Below are 21273 nucleotides of genomic sequence, written 5' to 3' on the forward strand. Positions count from 1 at the left end.
TTTAAAGATGGGGAGTAGGGGACGGGGACGGGGCGGAGGCAGGCAGAGGATCCCAGACCAGGGAGTCCACACCAGGGGCAGGAGCTGCATGTGGAGCGCGGTTCTGTGGTGGACACAGGAAAACTGGACCCTTGGCAACAGAAATCTAGTATTTGTGAAACTTCTGTACCTCTGGAGCCATGTGTGGGAACCTTGTCAACTTAGACATCTGGGACAACATTTATTTTACATTATATCCGAGGCCCAAATATCCTGCTTTGCTTGGGATACCCCAGACAGGCACGTGACTCTGGAGATGCATGTGACTGTGATGCCGGAGGGCAAAGAAAGCCCAGAAATTTTGGAGATTCAGTTCCAACCGCCTGAGAAAATTAATATTTGAAGGATAGTATAACATAGTATTTCTTGCACACAAGAGTTTGTGCAGTAAAATTTAAAGCCACGATGATTGTTTTTCAGAGTCATAGAGTTACTATGACTTGAAGAGTGCTATTTAAATAAGAATGTATTTAATAATTTAAACATTTTTTTCCTGACTAGTTTCCATCAGAAAGTTTTCATTTGCGTGAATTTTCCTTCCATGCCAAGTAAAAATATAAGTGTAGCAGTAAGTGTAACTTCCTTTGCCACCTTCAGTGACCCATCTCAGTTAAAAAAAACAAAGACCTTATGGGGCGCCTGGGTGGCTCAGTGGGTTAAAGCCTCTGCCTTTGGCTCGGGTCATGATCCCACGGTCCTGGGCCCCGCATCGGGCTCTCTGCTCGGCAGGGAGCCTGCTTCCTCCTCTCTCTCTGCCTGCCTCTCTGCCTCCTTGTGATCTCTGTTTGTCAAATAAATAAAATCTTAAAAACAAAAAAAAAAAAAACCAAAGACCTTGTTTATTTTTCGGTAGTAGTCACTTCATGTGGTCGTCATTCTGATACTGTTTCATGTTGTGTTGACAGTGATATATCAAGTCAATTACCTTATTATTCATTTCGAAAATTAGCTCTAGAGTAGATAGAGTTACACGGTTAGCATTAAGTGTGCCAAGAACTCTATTGGACTATTTTGCTTTGCTACATCGCATAGCAACATAAGGAATTCTTGAATGTTAGCAAAATGTAAAGTTGATCAAAAGAAAACCAGCCAGAGGAATAGCATATAAATCTGCCATTACTATTATAAATCAGTGTGTAAATTTTCTGGTTAGTAGCTCAGAGTTGGATTCTCATTTTATATTTGCAAAAAATAATTAGGGGATTGAAAAGGTAACTAGGAAATCAAAAAGGCCACGGTCAGAGTTGCCTGGCTTCTGTTGGGGTGCAGAGTAGACTCCCACTGTCCCATGTAGAATTTGTGTGGAGTTGCACGTAGACATACACCAGTTCATTCTTCAAACCATGTGACATAGTATCAAGCGTATTACTTTTTTTATTGTTCAGATTACAAAAGATTTTTTTGAAAACAGTTTCATGCAGATGTAGTTTTATGTAACCAACCTCTAGTTCTTTCTTACCTGTCAAGATAATAGTAGTGGAATTAACTGAATACAGACTATCAACTAAAATAGTAACACCTCTTGCAGACAAAGTAATATGGTCCACATCTATAATGACTTTAGCTAAGATGATAATCTGAAAACAAAAAAGAAGCATTGAATCACCGAATGTTTTCTACTCTGCTCCTCTAATTTAGCTTTTTGTTCTTTGGTACTTCTCAGGAAGGTAAGGGGAGTAACTTGAAATGGTGCAGTACAAGAAAAGCAAGCGGCAAAGGTTTGAATCAGAGTAGTTTTCACTGTCGGATCACTGTGGTGGACATGGCAGGCCAGTGTGTTCTTCCTGCAATATTCGCAGCTTTTGTGTCCTTGAAGTATGGGTTCATAGAAAGTAGTTCTCCTAAAGGTCACTGGATAGAAAAAGAAGCACCCAGATACACCAGGTGTCATAGGTTGAAGAATCAGTGTGATCAGCGAAAGGTCTGCAGTTAGAAAACTTGTCTTGTATACTACCGTGATTCTCTGCCTGCAGCGTGGGGATGATGAAAATGATACTGTGTGCCCACAGCCTGGCGGTGTTGGAAGTATCAGATAAGGGACAGAGGCAAAAAGTGCCTTGTAACTTGTAAAACTGCAGATAAATGAGGAATCCTCATAAATAATGGAGTTTCTATAGGTGGAAGGGGCCGGTGTAAAAAATACTCTGTATTTTACAAATTGGTAAACGCTTTTCCAGATAAAAATTTTTTCTCATTTTTTAAGTTTTGACTAAAAAGACTAACTTATTGATTTGAAGCTTGAATTCCCAGTTTTATACCTGAAATGCCGCCATTGCCTTCTCAGCTTCAACCGTTGATTCAAGAAAGGGTTCAAAGATTGATACGGTCATTATTCCACTTTCTAAAATTAAGTATTGTTGAAGGCGATTGTTGAAGGCAAAAAGGGATAATGCATAGCCCGCCCTTAAACAGATATCCTGGAAATAGGAGAAACATGTATTATCTTTAACTCAGTTCATCCATTATGTTACTCAAGGTAATGAATTTTGAATTCTTGACCATCTAAATATAGTGCATTCTTATCTTTGGGAGTAAAATTTGACATTATTGGGGAAAATAGGTAGTTGAGTTAACCCAGAATGTTATTGAACAGATAAAATTGAGAAGTAGGTTGCGGTATCAGAGATCCCAGGATCCTGGGATCAAGCCCCGCACTGGGCTCCTAGCTCAGCACGGAGCCTGCTTCCCCCTCTGCCTGCCACTCCCCCTGCTGGTGCATGCTCTCTCTCTGACAAATAAATAAATAAAATCTTAAATAAAAAATAAATAAAAGGAATAGCTCTTCCTTATAGTTAAATACTAATTAATAAATATACAAAGAAGATGTTTATAGCAGCATTATCAACAATCGCCAAATTATGGAAAGAGCCCCGATGTCCATTAACTGATGAATGGATGAAGAAGATATGGTATATATTTACAGTGGAATATTATTTGGCCATAAAAGATGAAATCTTGCCATTTGCAATCGTGGTTGGAGCTAGAGTGTATTATGCTAAGTGAAGTCAGCCAGAGAAAGACAAATACCATATTATTTCACTCATATGTGGAATTTAAGAAACCAAACAAACAGGGGAAGTGGGAGAGAAGAAGAAAACCACGAAGCCGACTTTCAACTAGAGAGAACAGACTGGTGGTTGCCAGAGGGCAGGGGATAGGAGGATGGGGTCCACGGGCGATCAGGACTAAGGTAGGCACTTGTGATGAGCACCAGGTGTTGAATCATTAAATGGTGCCCCTGAAACTAATGACACTGTATAAACTAACTGGAATTTAAATAAAACTTGATTTTAAAAAAAAAGAATTTTTTAAAAAATTTCCATTAGGCAAATAAACCATGTAATCATTGTTGCATCCGTGGATGCTAAAACTGGTGAGCAAAAGTGCATGCAAAACAGAATTATTTGCATCGGCTCAAAGTATCTCACCTCAAGAAACTTGTTAATTAAAAGAGGCAAGTACAGTGACTCGACAGTGGAGAAATACGACAGATAGTACTTTAACCAAGTACCCAGAGTTAGCACTGCCTGTTATAAGATGTAACAGCAGCATGTACCTCCTGAAAATAATGCACTGGGCAGGTGAGTAAAGAAGACCACATCAGGGGCGCCTGGGTGGCTCAGGGGGTTAAGCTGCTGCCCTAGACTCAGGTCATGATCTCAGGGTCCTAGGATGGAGCCCCGCATCAGACTCTCTGCTCAGCAGGGAGCCTGCTTCTCCCCCACCACTTGTAATCTCTCTCTCTCTGTCAAATAAATAAATAAAATCTTAACAAAAGAAGAAGAAGAAGACGACGACGACGACGACGACAACCACATCATTTCTGTGGTATTCTTGCCAAAATACACCACCTCAATTTAATCATGAGAAAACATCAGCTAATTCAAATTGAGGGACATTCTACAAAGTAACTGGTGTAAACTCACAAAAAATGTCAAAATCATGGAAGACATGTAAAAATCATGAAAGACAAAGGACAGTGTTTCACAGATTGAAGGAAACTAAAGGGACATAACAGCTAGATGTAATAGGAGATCCTGGATTGGATTTTGGAAGAGAAAAAGGACATTAGTGAGAAAATTGGCAAAACTAGATAAAATCTGCAGATGAGTTACTTGGTATCAGTGTTGATTTCCCTATTGATATCCAGGAAAGCTGGATAAAGGATATGCTAGAAATACTCCATACTATTTTTGCAAAATTTTGGAAAATCTAAAATTATCTCAAAATTTAAAGTTTTTGTGTTTTTTTGTTATTTTTTATTATTATGGTCAGTTAGCCAACATATAGAACATCATTAGTTTTTGATGTATTTTTTTGTTTCTTTGTTTTGAATTATCCTGCCCATAACAGATTGCTCGGGAAAAGCTTTCCTTCATCACAAATAGTTTGAGAAGCTACCACTCTGGAATATTGGGTAAGAAATGGATGATTGAAAGTTGAAACGTCATAAAATTAGGAAAAAGTTTCAACACATCCAGGGCAGAAAAGATTTATTCGTTCTTTGAGCATAAAAATTGCTACATTTCAAAGAAGAAATATGACAACTATGAAAAATATGGAACAGTAGTATTTCATCATTACAAACTAATGACCTACCAAAGATATTTTACATTTTTTATGTAATATAGTTAAGTATTGCTGTGAAACATTTATAATTTGACAATGGGTCTAAAAACCTTTCCACATGAGCTCTAACATTTTATAAAGATATTACCTTATCTGGTGAGTGAAGAAGTTGAAGGACATCGGCATACCTAAATCCTTCGTTTTCATGTAATTCTTTCTGTAACAGATCATTCCTTAGGACGATGCATGCCAAGGTAAATGCCACTTCAACCTAAATATGTGGTTTTCAGAAATTATTTTTCACTCATGGTTTATCAAATGACATATTTCATTATACAGACTTTCATATGGGATATACTTATTCAAAGATAATATATAATTCATTGATTCCAGTTTCCTAATATTTATTTTTTTCAGTTCTCTAATATTTAGAGGGTGGTATTTATAATGTTTGGAGGAATATCCCTTATCATTTTTAACAGCCATGTGCCGTCGGCACAACCACACGACTCTGCTGGGGAGCATGGGAGAAAGCAGCCAGAAATAGGAGGGGGCTTTATCTTAAGTGCATAGTTGGATCCCTTCCACATCTAAAAAAATTTTTTTTTAATTTCCTGGCATGGGGATAAAAGCTGTTTTGAATCGCTTGTTAGCTACTGACCATTGAGCTGGACGGCTTCCATGGAATGCCGCTGAATTAAAGCCCTGGGGAGCAGTCCTGAGAAATACTGTATGTCGGGAGTCATCTGACACACACTCTGAAGCCTTTTCAGGGGATGTAAATGAACCTCATCTATTGTGGGGACTCGACAGATAATGTTCTTTAAGCATTACATTATGCGTTTCTACGAAGAATATTATGAACTTGAAAAGCATGATTATTATTACAAAACTTTATTTACTACAGAATCATATTTGAAGAAAAGTATTGGAATATATTTGTGCTCTGTTTTTAACAAGTTAAAGAACTCATTGAAAACATATACCGAAATACAGGTGGACGCAATTGAAGTAAACTGTTTTGCCATGAAATTGCGCGTCTTAAAATAAAAATGTATTTTTATGTGGCATTTTCTATAGTCGTATGAAATTTATTTGTACTTTGAAAGTCAGCAGAGGTTTTACATATAATTCAAGCCAAAAAATTGCTAGTGTAGGCTCCTTCCTTTTTCCCCCATCAACTCCTATGAAAGAATATTCTCTCTCACAGCCAGAAAAGCTGCATAACTTAGAACATCTTTTCACATAATACATTCCTTAAAAGAAATAATACTGTATTTACTGACATATTTGTGTTTTCTCATTTCTGACAGAACTCATACCAAATTTTGAAGAGAAAATGTATTTTTTGGCCTTATAATTTCCTGCCTAACTCTAGATGTCCTAAATTTCCAAAGCTTTGGTAGAGGATTTGAATAGACATGAGCATCATTTTATTAAGGGCAGTTTACTAGAAGTAAATAGAAGAGTAAATGACTCTTAAACAACTCATCAATTATTTATATAAGTAAACTATTGTTGCTGGCCAGCACAGACTGCTTGGTATAGGTAAAGCTATTTTAGTGGTGCAATAGTATAGGAATCACTTATATCTGAGAAATTTCGCTACATAAGTCACACACATCCTCATTATCCCCACCATTTTAGCAACCAATATCCGAAAAAGAAGAAATTCTGTGAATAATCAGATATCTGAGGAATAAAACTTATTCAATGAGTAAAGACGCAAGACTTAATTATTTGAAAATGTAATATTTTAATAAAATTTACTATTTTTATAGCAAGTTTTTAATTTAAAACTTCTAGAATTTTGTTTAAAATGTTAAATTTTTAATTATACTTGTGAATTTACATAAAGATACAAATTATTCTCAAAAAGTCATATTTCTGTTAATTTTTACTACATCAGAAAAAAAAACCCTTAATCAGAAAAAAACCTTAAAACCTTTTATATACCTTGATGTTAGGAGAAGGGTGATTTCTCAGTAGTTGAATAAGTATTGGAAAGGCATTTTCCTCTACAACAAATTGTTGACTGATAGGATTACTTGTATGGGCAACACCTATAAGAATATACATAACAGTAAGAATATTTCTTTCCATCTTGGAAATGATAAAGTCAAACACAGTTTGGTATGTTGGATTAAGTTTTCTAGCATAATATGGTTAATAAATTACAAAAGGAAACACCATATTTATGGGTATTTACCAAAAAGATACAAATGTAGCCCAAAGGGGAACCTGCCCCCCAATGTTTACAGCTGCAATGTCCACAATAGCCTAACTATGGAAAGAGCCCAGATGTCCATCGGCAGATGAATAGATAAAGAAGATGCGGCATATACACAATGGAATATTACACAGCCATCAGAAAATGAAATCTTGCCATTTGCAACTAGAACTAGAGGGTATTATGCTGAGTGAATCAAGTCAATCAGAGAAAGACAATCATCATATGATCTCATTGGTGTGTGGAATTAAGATACAAGGCAGAGGATCACAGGGGAAGGAGGGAAAAATGAAACAAGATGCTGAAACCAGAGAGGGGGACAAACTAGAGAGACTTTTAATCTCGGAAAATAAACTGAGGATTGCTGGGGGAGGACAAGGTCACTGGGTGGCGGACATCGGGGAGGGCGTGTCTGGTCATGAGTGAGTACCGGGTATTGCATAAGACCGATGAGTCACAGGCCTGTACCCCCTGAAACAAACGATACATTATACATTGATTGATTGAATTCAAATTAAAAATAAGGAAATGCTATAGCAACAGTATTTTACCTGAATTAATTTTTTAAAAAGCAAAATGAATAAACACGGAAAAATCATTATTAGAAGTGTGGATGTTTTCTACTAGTTACAAACCAAGGAATGAGAAATGTTAGACTATCAAAGAATAATACTATAAAAGCTATCATTTACGGAAGATTTATTACCTGCAAGGTACTTAAGCTTATAGTTGCTCTTGTATTCCATGAAAAAATATTTTTATAAAAATGAATAGAGTAAGTCACCTGATGAAAATTTCTAGATTCCTTTAATACACATAGTAAAAAGATAATCTTACCGTCTCCTTTTATAGCATAATACTTTAAATTATAGGCCAGTCTCGATTTAAAAACTTCTCATCTCTATCTAGTGGATATACAAATAATTCGAATTTTGTTCTTTTGCTAACAAATACCACAACATACACAGCAGGTTTATATACTTAAATATAAACACAAGATCAGACCTCTCTCTGAACAGTGGAGAGAAGTCACTTATCATCTGGGCAAGTCCGAAAGAACCGGAGGAAATAGGAGCAGAGGACATGTTTGTTTCCTTCTCTCCGACTCCCACCCTGGCCACCTGGCGATGTACAGATATTGACTACATGAATATTCTTGACTCAGCTGGCAGGTCTTGAATGCCTAACTCATCAGGAACTGAGGTAAAAAGTAGAGTTAAAAAGAGAAATTAGAGGGTGCCTGGGTGGTTCAGTCAGCTGTGTGTGAATCTTCATCTCAGTTCAGGTCTTAATCTCAGGGTCATGAGTTCAAGCCCTGCATTGGGCTCCACATTGGGCATGGAGCCTACTTAAAAAAAAAAAAAAAAAATGGAAAAGAGGAATTAGAATCTCTGCCTCCAAGGTGTTTATATTCTATAAGGGAAGCAACTATTTAAATACATGATTTCAGTACATGCAATGGGTGCTTTAACAAAGATACAGAAAATACACCTGAAGCACAGAAAAGGAATTGCTAATCTCAGAGTAAGTGGAAACGGAGTAAACGGAGATTTTGAAGAGTGAGGGTGCTAACGTAGGTCCCCCCAAAATGAATATTTTTAATAATCATGATTATGACAACGATGATGGTAGTGTGATAAAATGAATACCATCCCATCTCTGACTGAATCTTCACATATTAATAATGGGATGAAGCCCCACTAGGTTAGGAAAAGAAGCACTATGAGCCGTAGGCTGAACAATTCTCAGAGCTCACACAGCGCTAGGAATGGTTTATGCTCTGTGGCCAGAGTTCAGATTCCTCATAATTCAGGGGATTATATAAGGAATTAAGTCCTTGGAACGATATCATCTTAATAGTGGAGTTAAGTTAGTTCCACAGTAAAAGCTGCTCTAGAATTGTCCTAATAAAGCTTGAAAGCTAGCTGCAAATGGAGCAAACTGATCCCAAGATAACTGCATGCCAGAACAAAGCCTAACTCCCTTCAAAGAAAAACAAAAAAATTCAGCATCTATCAGTTTGCGATTCACAATGTCCAGCACTCAATCAAAACATTATGCATAATTTTAAAATAGAAAATATCTAAGATAAAATATATACAAGAATTATGTATTGGAAACTAGGAATCATTGCTGATTGATATTAAAGAAGACCTAAACAAGTAGAGAGACATAGTTTATACATTGGAAGTCTTACTATTTCAGAGATGCCTGTTCTCCACAAATTTGTTTATAGATTTCATGCAATGCCAATAAAAATAATAGATCTTTTTCATAAATTGACAGATTGATTTTTTAAATTATATGGAATGGCAAAGGACCTAGAGTAGCCAAAACAACTTTAATAAAGAATGGCGATGTTGAAGGACTTATTCTTCCTGCTTGCATGATTTCCTGTAAACTTTCAATAATTAAGACAGTGAGTATAACATAAAGATAGACAAATGAGTAAATAGAAGAGAATAAAAAATCCAGAAATAACTCAGAAAAATTCATTGGAGGAAAAGATAATCTTTTCAATAAATGGACTGAAACAATTGGACAGCCATATAAAAAAAAAAAATCTTGGCCATATGCAAAAATTAACTCAAAATGGATCTTATGTCTAAATACAGAAAAGAAACAAAACCTTTGTGATCTTGAGTTTGGCAGGTTTCTTAAAGATGACACATAACTTATGAACTAAATTTAAAATACCAATAAATTGGACTTCATCAAAGTTAAAAACTTTTACTCTTCAAAAGACACTGTTACGGGACACCTGGGTGGCTCAGTGGGTTAAGCCGCTGCCTTCGGCTCAGGTCATGATCTCAGGATCCTGGGATCGAGTCCCGCATCGGGCTCTCTGCTCAGCAGGGAGCCTGCTTCCCTCTCTCTCTCTCTGCCTGCCTCTCCGACTACTTGTGATTTCTCTCTGTCAAATAAATAAATAAAATCTTAAAAAAAAAAAAAGACACTGTTACAAAAATGAAAGGACACACTATAGACTGGGAATAAGAAAAAAATACATCTAACAAATGATTTGTATCTAGAATATATAAAGAATGTTTATAATTCAATACGACAACACAATTTAAAAAACGGGCAAAATAGGGGTGCCTGGGTGGCTCAGTGGGTTAAGCCTCTGCCTTCAGCTCAGGTCATGATCTCAGGGTCCTGGGATCGAGTCCCGCATCGGGCTCTCTGCTCGGCAGGGAGCCTGCTTCCCTCTCTCTCTCTGCCTGCCTCTCTGCCTGCTTGTGATCTCTCTCTCTCTCTGTGTCAAATAAATAAATAAAATCTTTTAAAAAAAAGTAAAAAAAAGGGCAAAATATCTGAACAAAAACTTTACCAAAAAGGATATACAAATAGCAAGTAAGCACATGAAAAGATGCTCTGCATCATTAATATTGGGGAAATACAAGTTAAAACCATAATGAGATTTACTACATAAGCACTCTAATGGCCAAAATCATCGTACTAAGTGCTGGCAAGGATGTGAAGCTGTTGGAACTCTCATACACTGCTAGTAGGAATGCAAAGTAATAGCACAACTTTGAAAAACGGTCTGGCAGTTTCTCTGTAAGTTAAACACACACCTACTCAATGACCCAGGAATCCTACTTTTTGGTATTTACCCTAGAGAAATGGAAACATCTGTGTCTGTACAAAGACTTACACACAAATGCTCATGGCAGCTTCATGTACAATAGCAGGAAACTGGCAACAATCTAAATGCCCATGAGTGGGCACCTGGACAAACGGGTCATAGTATGTCCATGTGCATTCGCCAGGCTTGCCAGAGGAACAGCAGCAGCGTGTGTATGCATGTGGGGAGGCAGATCATAACTACAGGTATCATAAGTCATAAAATCATCCATCATACCACACAATGGAATATGACTCAGCATTTAAAAAGTGAACACATATGCATAAATATCAAAATAGCTATGCTGAGTGAAAGCAGCAAGAAAAAGGCACATCTGTATAATCCAGTTACAAAAATCTCTCGAAAATACAAACTAATCTACACTGATAGAACACATCAGTGGTTCTCTGGGGATGGAAGCCAAAGAGGGGATTCCAAAAGCACACAATGAAACCATTTGGGGTGACGACTATATTCATTTATTTGACTACTGTGATGGTGTCACAGCTGAACGCACATGTTAAAACTCGCCAAATTGTATGGTTTAATGTATTTTTATATTTTATTCTATTGTATATTTTATTTAAATATTTTATTGTGGGGCTCCTGGGTGGCTCAGTTGGTTAAGCGTCTGTCTTCAGCTCAGGTCATGATCTCAGGGTCCTGGGATCAAGTTCCACATCGGGCTCTCTGCTCAGCAGGGAGTCTGCTTCCCCCTCTGCCCCCGGCCCCCCGTGCACTTGCGCTTACACAAACATGCTCTCTCTATGAAATAAAATCTTTAAAAATAAATAAATATTTTATTGTATGTAAAATATTTCAATAGGTCTTTAAAAACTCACATTTAAAATTTTCTGGGCATGCAAAGAAGTAGGAAAATATGATCCATAATCAGGAAAAAATATTGGCTAGTAGAGACCCAGAAATGATACAGATGCTGGAACTCATTACAGGGACTTTAAAACAGCTATTTTAAATATGTTACATATGTTCAAGAGTGTAGAAGAAAAAATGAACATGAGGAGGAAGAAAAAGGGAGGTGTGTGTGTATGTATAACCACTCTAAACCAGTAAATTTGAAATCAAGAGTTTTCCTCCACAATTCTCGTGGAGATCCCCTTGTCTGTGGCAAATGTAGATGATTTGTAGACAGCTTCGAAGTGAAGTAATGAGAAGAAATTGCACATTTGTGCATGGGCATTTACACACACACACACACACACAGTAGTTCTGTATATATGTTGTCATCTATTAGAATTTTAGAAACCTCTATAATCTATACCATAGGTTCTGGCTAAAAAAAAGAAACATTATTTTGTCTGACTGACTGCCTTGGAGCTTTAATGAACTTCAGCAAAGTAGCTTTTTCAAGCAAGAAGAAAAAAATCTTTTTGGAGCCAATTCCTACATTCTTCATTCAGCTAGACTATTTTTTCAGGAAATACAATCAACTACAAATAAAGATTTTTTTTCTTATGTATAAGAAACAATCTACAATCCGCTTCATGCATTCATGAAGGTCAGCAAAGAACTTCAATGTTCATTTTTGGTAGCTCAATCACTGACAACTCTATAGACTCTTACAGACAGCCCCAACTGTTAGTTCCTTTGCAATGAAAGGAACAACTAGACTTACTGGCCACTTTTATTTTTTTTTTTTTAATATTTTATTTATTTACTTGAGAGAGACAGAGATCACAAGTAGGCAGAGAGGCAGGCAGAGACAGAGAGGGAGAAGCAGGCTCCGGGCTGAGCACAGAGCCCGATGTGGGGCTCGATCCCAGGACCCTGAGGTCATGACCTGAGCCAAAGGCAGAGGCTCAACTCACTGAGCCACCCACCCCACTTTTACTCATTAAGGTCTTAGAGAAATAAATAACAATGATAGGCCTTTTATAGATTGAGTATGACTTAGGGCTTTATCAGTGGAGACAGAGAGGAAGGGAAGTATCTTACTGATAATTTAAGAATTGAGAAAAACTTCACAAACCAATACAAATGGACCCCACGGCTCTGATGACACTCAGAAGCGTGCCTTCAGCGATTTTACTAATCCTCAGTAAGCGAACCAACGGGGCGATGCCATTGCCCTCGCAGATCTGATTCTGATGCATCCTGCTGTCCTTACTTAGGGCTATGACTGCCTCACCTCCTGGTCAAGAAAAGCAAGAAATATGTCGGCTACTTCAAGGTGCTGCTCCACGTGGTGCTGATTTATGCACAGGAAATAACTTACCCACGTACTGCATTTTCGCTGACGGTGACAAAAGCATATTTATTATAAAGTTGTATCCGATCTGTTCTGCCATGTACTTCTGCTGTTTCAGGGTTTGTCCTGCCAAGGCCCAAAGGGTCACAGCTCCTTGTTCCTTAACATCTGTTTGAAATGCCTATTAAAAAAAAAAAAATTCCATTCTTCCAATGCACATTTTTAAAATTTTTTTATTTCCTTTCAGCGTAACAGTATTCATTGTTTTTGCACCACACCCAGTGCTCCATGCAATCCGTGCCCTCCATAATACCCACCACCTGGTACCCCAACCTCCCACCCCCCGCCCCTTCAAAACCCTCAGATTGTTTTTCAGAGTCCATAGTCTCTCATGGTTCACCTCCCCTTCCAATTTCCCTCAACTCCCTTCTCCTCTCTAACTCCCCATGTCCTCCATGCTATTTGTTACGCTCCAAAAATAAGTGAAACCATATGATAATTGACTCTCTCTGCTTGACTTATTTCACTCAGCATAATCTCTTCCAGTCCCGTCCACGTTGCTACAAAAGTTGGGTATTCATCCTTTCTGATGGAGGCATCATACTCCATAGTGTATATGGACCACATCTTCCTTAACAATTTGTCTGTTGAAGGACATCTTAGTTCTTTCCACAGTTTGGCTACCGTGGCCATTGCTGCTATGAACAATGGGGTACAGATGACCCTTCTTGTCACTACATCTGCATCTCTGGGGTAAATACCCAGTAGTGCAATTGTGCACATTTATTGAACATTGTAGGGATGTTTTTTAAAATATTCATTCTAAGGACGCCTGGGTGACTCAGTCATGTAAGTGTCCAACTCTTGGTTTTGGTTCAGATCATAATCTCAGGGTCATGAGTCAAGCCCCGTGTCAGGCTTCACACCAGGCATGGTGTCCACTTGAGATTCTTCCCTGGCCCCTGCAACAGGCTCGCACACTCTCTCTAAAACCAACCAACCAACCAACAAACAAATAAGTAAAATCTTTTAAAAAAAAGTTCATTTAAGAATTCGTTTTAGGGACGCCTCAGTGGCTCAGTCATTAAGCGTCTGCCTTCAGCTCAGGTCATGATCTCAGGGTCCTGGGATCGAGCCCCGCATTGGACTCCCTTCTCAGTAGGAAGCCTGCTTCTCCCTCTCCCACTACCTCTGCTTGCTTGTGTTCCCTCTCTCGCTGTCTCTCTCTGTCAAATAAATAAAATCTTAAAAAAAAAAAAAAAAGAGTTGGTTTTAGTTTTCTTCTCACTTTACTAAATTCAGTATTGAATACTTTGTCTAAGAAGTATGACAAGTTATCATAAAATTCCTACCTTGAGGAGTTTTAAAAGATATTTACTTAATGATTGTTCCAGAAATGCTCTCTGTATATACGGGTTGTAACTAGCCAGTGATTCCACAGCCATTGCTCCCTTCACTTGGACACTAAGTTGTTTCCCTTTAAAAAGAGCCACCAGAGGAGGAATGGCTCCCTGCAGAGCGATGGCATCCTGAACATCCCTGTTGTCACGGGCAACCTCAGCGATAGTGGCAGAAGATACAGCCTTCAGCACATCTTCAAATGAATTCAAGAAACAGTTAAACAAACTTTTTAAAAATACAAAAATGCAACTTATCATTAGATTCCTTATTAACAAAATCCAACTTAGAGAGTGTATAGAAAATAAGAGAAATAGGAATAAAATTGTCCAGATTCTCCCAACCCAAATGCAAGTATTTCCTTTAGTCTTATTCACTTTTTAAAGGAAAAGATATATTTAAGTAGTGTTACAGACATATTTAACATAATTGTACTATAAGCACAATATCTTACATTTTAATTTACCAGTAAAACATTTTCTCATTCTTTATGAGCATCAGTGTCTCCCAAATGTTCCATTAATGAGTGTATTACATTTCCTTATCTGTTCACCTTTTAAAAAAATAGATGTCATTTCCAACTTTTCACTGTTAAACAATATTTAGGAGAAATCTTGGCATGAAAGTTATTTTTCTTTCCTGGATTTCCCCTTAGTATATAGAGTCCCAGGTATTATTGGAATAATTTAATATATCACAGTAAACTAGTTTCCAAAAATGATCATTTCATTTTACCCTTTCATAATCAGAGTATGAGTGTTCAATGTGACTGTACATTTTTAAGTATAGATATCGATACCAGCATTAAGAATAAATACATACATTTAGCTAATTTGATAAGCAAAAAGCTGTGTCTCTTTTTATTTCATATTTTTGGATACTGTTGAATCTAAATAGTTTCATACATTCTTATTAACCAGTTGTATTTGTTCTCTTTAAAACTTACAGAAAATTTACAAAAGTCCAAGAACTCCCTCAAGACTTTTTTTTAGCTTTTTCTTACTTTCTGTCATGATGTTTCAAACTTACCACATACCTGCTCTGCTCCAGCCCTGAAATGAACCATTTCTTCAAGTTCTCTTTTCTTTTAATGAGGAATGGTACTTAGAAATCAAGATTTCTGGGTACTAGATATGTTCATTTCTACTGAAATATCATTGCTTCTAGACTCTCCAAGCAGACAAAACTAGGAAAATAAATATGCTTCCAATTTTCCAATTCCAGCCCAACCCTACAGGATTCTTTATTGCCTTCCCATAGTCTGTATACGTCTTTTCACAGTGAGGCCACAATACTATCAACATATTTATTCATTTGTTCAGTTCTACAATACTCAGAACACAGGTTCAGAGCCGTTTCACCCATATCACTATGAAATACAAATCCAAATTATGTTTGCAGTTATTTTTTTTTCTCCTCTAGACTGAGATTATATAATGAAGTGCTATGTTCACCCATTTTGTTTTTGTTTTTTTTTTAAGAAGGGTCCACACCCAGTCTGGAGCCCAATGTGGGGCTTGAACTCACGACCCTGAGATCAAGACCTGATCTGAGATAGTCAGATGCTTAACCGACTGAGCACCCAGGTGCCTGTGAAGGGCTATGTTCAAAAGTCACAGGTTATTAATTTTTTTCTTCTTCTTTTAAAGTCTTCATGTGGGGTCCCTGGGTGACTCAGCCAGTTGAGCATCTGCCTTCGGTTCGGGTCATGGTTTCAGGATCCTGGGATCAAGGCCCCTGTTGGGCTCCCTGCTTCTCCCTCTCTCTCTCGATCTCTCTCAAATAAATAAGCAAAATATTTTTAAAAAATAAAAAATAAAATCTTTACGTAATTCATTTGAAATCTAGTTGGGTTCGTTTGTTTCTGCTTGTTTTAAATTTTAGTTTTCCCCAGTAGCCTTATAGATCTAATGTGCTTTTTTGTAATATGTAAGACACACGTTTCCCAAAGTCAAAACTGTACAGAAGGTGTCTTTGTATTCAATTGGGCAGACTCAAAACCTAATGCTTGTGCTTTCACAGACTATTCAGGTTAGTTCTCTCTATTAAGGCCGATTGTTCATATATGTGTGTGTGTATGTTTCTGTGCATGTGTGGGTGTGCCTGTGTGTGTGTGTGTGCATGCGTGTGTGTGCATATCACATATCAAATATATTAACTTTTTGTTATGAATATTTTCATCATTCAATCATTTGTTTTCTCAGCAAGTACTTTATTGAGGAGCTACTACATGTCAGGCACTGTTTTAGGCACAGAGAAACAGTGATGAACTGACAAGACAAAGTCCTTGAACCTTGTGGGACAAGCCAAAGGCCAGAAGAATGAAACAGCAATATGTTCCATACTAATTCAGAGTAAAATAAGGGAAGTGACAGGAAGTGATGGGAAGGTCATTTCTATTTGGAATTAGGTTAGAAGGGCACATAAGCTATGACAGAAATTTGGGCTTTATCTTAGGTGACAAAGAACAAGTGAATGATTTAAAAAAGGGTAAAAATGTGATCAACTTTGCATTTACCTATATAACTCTAGTAATACTTGGAATGTTAAACCCAGTAGGTTACTAAAATTAAGGGAGTGGGGGGGGGATCATTTTTTAACCCTGTACTGCTAAGTCAGTCCAAAAAGTGGAAATTCCTATACTCAGGTGTGTTGCTCATTTCTTCCATAAAAGGAATAGTGAGGGAGTGTCTGGGTGGCTCAGTGGGTTAAGCCTCTGCCTTCAGCTCAGGTTATGATTTTATGATTTCAGAGTCCTGGGATCGAGCCCCACATCGGGCTCTCTGCTCAGCAGGGAGCCTGCTTCCTCCTCTCTCTCTGCCTGCCTCTCTGCCTACTTGTGATCTCTGTTTGTCAAATAAATAAATAAAATCTTCAAAAAAAAAAAAAAGGAAAAGTGAGTTACAAAATTTCTTAATTTGGAGAATCAGTAATCACAAATGCATGACTTGGGTTCTTTTGGCACTATTTTTTTTCCTCTTTTCTTGAAGCAAACTTTACAACAGTGAGGCTGAAGTTTTGATCTATTTGACTCCTGTGTCTACTTACCAAATGGATCCAAATTCTAAAGGAAGAGGGACTATCTTAGCGCCTCAATAGCCCAAACTGTCTCCAATGCTTAGAGGAAAAGCAGGGACTCGGTTAGAGAGCCAGAAAGAGTAGATTCAAACAACAATGAAGTTCTGAAAAGTAAATACAACTGCTTAGGAGAGTGTGGTATATTAAAAACCAACCAACCAACCAACCAACCAACCAAGACAGACCGAGAACAGAGGCTGAGGAACCCCATCTTTAAGAGTTTAGATGGAGTTGGTCTGTATAAGAGTTAAGAATGGAGATGGTCTGTATCTCAAGTTCCTGAAGTTTTCAGATTCTGGAAGGTCCTGACCGCAGGTACTGTCTCTCACCGAAGCCCGTGGGAGAGCGGTGGGCACACCTGCCATGAGCCGTGCCAGTGCTCAGCCTAGGAAGGATGACGAGCTCCATAAGTTTTGCTGACAGTTTGCAGTTGAAAAGCATTGTGTGTACTTTCTGTACAGCTTTCTACTTCCACGGTGGGGTCCTGCGAATCCTAGTCAGTAACACAGAGCAGGACGATCGAGCGCCAGAGGAAGGATGAACTCTGAAGCAGTACAGGGATGAGGGTAGGCACGCAGCAGAAGGTGGCAGAGTAAGAAATAAGCAGCTGAAGACGGGTGAGGCAACGGCTTACACCCAACCAAAGCCGGCAGGGGAGGAAGTCCCAGAGCCAGGGGTGAGACTGAGGAGAGATTAATAAATCCGTCGTCTCAAGAAACTGCCCATGACTCTGCTCTGGGGCCATTTTACCTTAATGCATGAAATCTTAGAGTTGGTGAGAATGGTTAAGATGATACTGGAATTAATAAAATTCCTTTTTGAACCCCTACACATTAACAACCCAGCTAACAGCCAAGAGAAGTATTTGTTAAAGGACTAAAATTATAAATGAAGAGAAAAAATATGATTAACTTTTTTCCACAAAATTATTTTCCTTGGAATGAGGAGATAAAATAGATTACAGATTAGGATAAGTTACATTCATTAAGATAAGACAAGAGCCCAAAAGAAACAATTTCAACAATTTATTTCTACAGTTTTCCTTCATGCATTTATTTACTGTATTTGTTCAAACAGCCTCTATAATTTGTGCTTTGCTCTAGCATCTAGGATTTGGAGGATGAAAAAGGATAGGGAGAACTAGTCTCTGTCTTTACATTGTTTTAGGGGGGGATGGGCAGAGGGAGAGGGCGAGAATCTTGAGGCAGCTTCACACCCAGCACAGAGCTGGACTTGGGCTCAATCTCACAACCCTGAGATTAGGGCTTGACCTGAAATCAAGAGTTGGATGCTCAACTAAATGAGCCACCCAGGCCTGCCCTGCTCTGTCTTTACATTTTAATTAAGGAGATAAGACAGAAAGAATAAAATAAAGAACAATTATAAACAAGTAAAAAATTCTATGGCTGAAATAAGCATTTTAAAAGCTGGCTCTCTCGTGCTTTTTTTTAAAACTTCTTTAAAAAAAAAAAAAAAGAATTTTATTTATGTATTTCTGTGAGAGAAGAGAGCATGAGCAGGGGGAGCCGCAGGCAGAGGGAGAGGCAGAAACAGGCTCCCCACTGAGCAGAGAGCCCTAAGTTGGGCTCGATCCCAGGACCCTGAGATCATGACCTGAGCTGAAGGCAGAGGCTTAACCCACTGAACCACCCACGTGCCGCTATAATGCTATTTTTTAGATTTATTTTTATAATGCTATTTTTAAAAACTGCAGTACAATGTTGTATCAATTTCGACTGTATAACACAGAACATAGTGATTGGATGATTCTATGCATTGTCTCTAACGCTGTTCTTAAAAATGATACAGTTGGGGAACCTGGGTGGTTCGATTGGTTAGTGTCTGTCTCTTGATCTCAGCTCAGGATCTCAGGGTCCTGAATTCAGGCCCTGAACTGGGCTACACAGTGGGTGTGGAGCCTACTCAGGAAAAAACAAAGATAAAGTAGAGCCTAGTTACTGATGGGGCCGATTAGAGCAGATGACCTTGGGAATTTTAATGAAGGGAAAGGACTTCAAATGATTTCCCCATACGAGAGGGGTTCTTAGAAGATGACAATTTTTTAAAAGATTTTATTTCTTTGTCAGAGAGAGAGCACAAGCAAGGGGAGTGGCAGGCAGAGGGAGACACAGGTTCCTCACTGAACAAGGATCCAGATGTGAGACTTGATCCCAGGACCCTGGAATCATGACCTGAGTGAAAGGCAGACACTTCACTGACTGAGCCAGCCAGGTGTGCCCAGCAGACCCGAATTACTAACTCTGAAACACTAAGGTAAGAGCAAACTCTGTGCGACACCCCCTCATCCATACCCCGACTGACATGCTGACCAGCGTATTTTTTCTATCTTTATTCCTGGAAAACTAGAACAGAAAGATGATAAACTGAGGAAGAAAAATGAGCAAGCTTTCCCCCACTTTTTAATCCCCTCAAATTTGGGGAAAACCATGGAATTGAGGCTTACCCTGTTACATGTCTGCTCACTGCAGTGAACTAATTCCTACAGAACTGAAGAGACCGCCCGCAGTGCAGACCAGAGCTCCCTCACAGCTTGTGGTGCTCTTGTGCCGATACGTACTTCAGAATGTGGTAATTGGCCTAATGACATGATGACCTAGAATTCTGATATCCAATATCTAACAGCGAATCTGAAGCTTTCGTGGCAACTTATACATGGTTCCCAATGTGTCGTTCATACAAGGAGTTGTCTACTCAAGTCCCTGGGTGTACTAACTGCATTCTTTTCATGATTTATGCCAGTATTTCCATTTATTTAAAAAAAGTCTAATTAAACTTCATTTTTAAACTGTAAATCTGAGAGTCAATTCCTTTTATAAACCAGCATTTGAACTTGAGTGTTTTGGGTATTTAGTTTACATTATACATGTATAGATCCATTCTAGGACATGCATTCCTACTGGACAAGTCCAACCTGTATTTGCTTCAGTTCATATATCTGATCGCTTAGAAATGAAACAGAAATTGAGACTCACCTGAATCAGAACTCAGAAATGTGATAAGATATTGGATGCCTTTATGGTCTCTCACCGCTCTTTGGTTTTGTTCATTTCCCATACATAACACCCGTATACAGTTCATTACATTTATTAGCACATTTTCTATGTCTAACCTCAAAAGACTTATCAGAGCTGGGATTCCATTCTAAAAATAAAGGAACAAAAATTAATTGATGGGCATGTGATATGATAAGCTCTGGTGGTATACACAACTAATGAACTGTTGAACACTGCATCTAAAACTAAGAGTATACTATATGTTGGCTGATTGAATTTAAATTTAAAAAACATTGAATTTTATAAGATTTATTCAGTCTTTATCTAAAAACATAAGTCCATAATCTCTCTCACTATAAATATCTGTTTATGTAGGAGAGAATGCCCACAAACAAATATGTCTACTGGTATGTCACATTAAATGACAGTTAATATAATTTTGAGCATAAAGTAGCCTCCTCTACACCGAAGTAAAGTTCACTGTAACACTTAATAAATCTCTAAAAAGTAAAGCAACTGATTAAGATTAATTGAATACACTGCCAATTTGGAAATATTCACCATTGCAGACATTGTACTGGAAATTGGTGATTATATTTGTGCAACACAAAATATTTTAAAATGTGAATATAATTTCCTAATTTTAAATGGAATAAAGATGGCATTTCCCTCTATTAACAGAAATAATTCAAAAGTATTAAGATCAACAGAAATGTAATCTCATTTTCAATAAAAGCAGGAGACATCTACAATGTTGAGTCGCAAACAGTAGGTCTGAGTTACCAGAAGAGAGGAGCGAGATAGCCCATGGCCACTGTCCACAGGAAATGTTAGCAGAGCACAGTTTTCCTAACAAGTTGCCTCTACCTTGAGGGGCAGAAAAAGAAACACACAATTCTCGGTCTGAAACAACAAGAATGGGTATGCAGGATGGTGGCAGGCTCTTTCCTGGGTCTATGGAGCAAAAAATTTCAAAATTTAAGGGAAGCAAAGATTAGCATCGAATCATACTGACAAGACATGTTCGGAAGAAGTAATCTGGCGGTGGGTACAACGGAAGAGACGGACTCCGCATTGTGGAGGGAACGGACTCTACATTGTGAAGTAC

General features: G+C 38.1%; 1 protein-coding gene across 1 annotated transcript in view; it reads right to left on the reverse strand.

The window, feature by feature from the left end:
- The window catches only part of ANKAR (ankyrin and armadillo repeat containing), a 63850-nt gene that overhangs the window by 6392 nt on the left and 36185 nt on the right, over positions 1–21273 (reverse strand). Inside the window, exons 12-19 of the mRNA XM_059168626.1 lie at positions 20145–20313; positions 14028–14269; positions 12703–12856; positions 12457–12618; positions 6565–6671; positions 4757–4879; positions 2298–2456; positions 1499–1616 (exon numbers count right to left, since the gene is read on the reverse strand). Coding sequence (XP_059024609.1) covers positions 1499–1616; positions 2298–2456; positions 4757–4879; positions 6565–6671; positions 12457–12618; positions 12703–12856; positions 14028–14269; positions 20145–20313 — 1234 coding nt within the window. The remainder of the gene's footprint in view (positions 1–1498; positions 1617–2297; positions 2457–4756; positions 4880–6564; positions 6672–12456; positions 12619–12702; positions 12857–14027; positions 14270–20144; positions 20314–21273) is intronic.

This window comes from Mustela lutreola, chromosome 3, assembly GCF_030435805.1.
Source record: "Mustela lutreola isolate mMusLut2 chromosome 3, mMusLut2.pri, whole genome shotgun sequence".
Taxonomy (NCBI): domain Eukaryota; kingdom Metazoa; phylum Chordata; class Mammalia; order Carnivora; family Mustelidae; genus Mustela; species Mustela lutreola.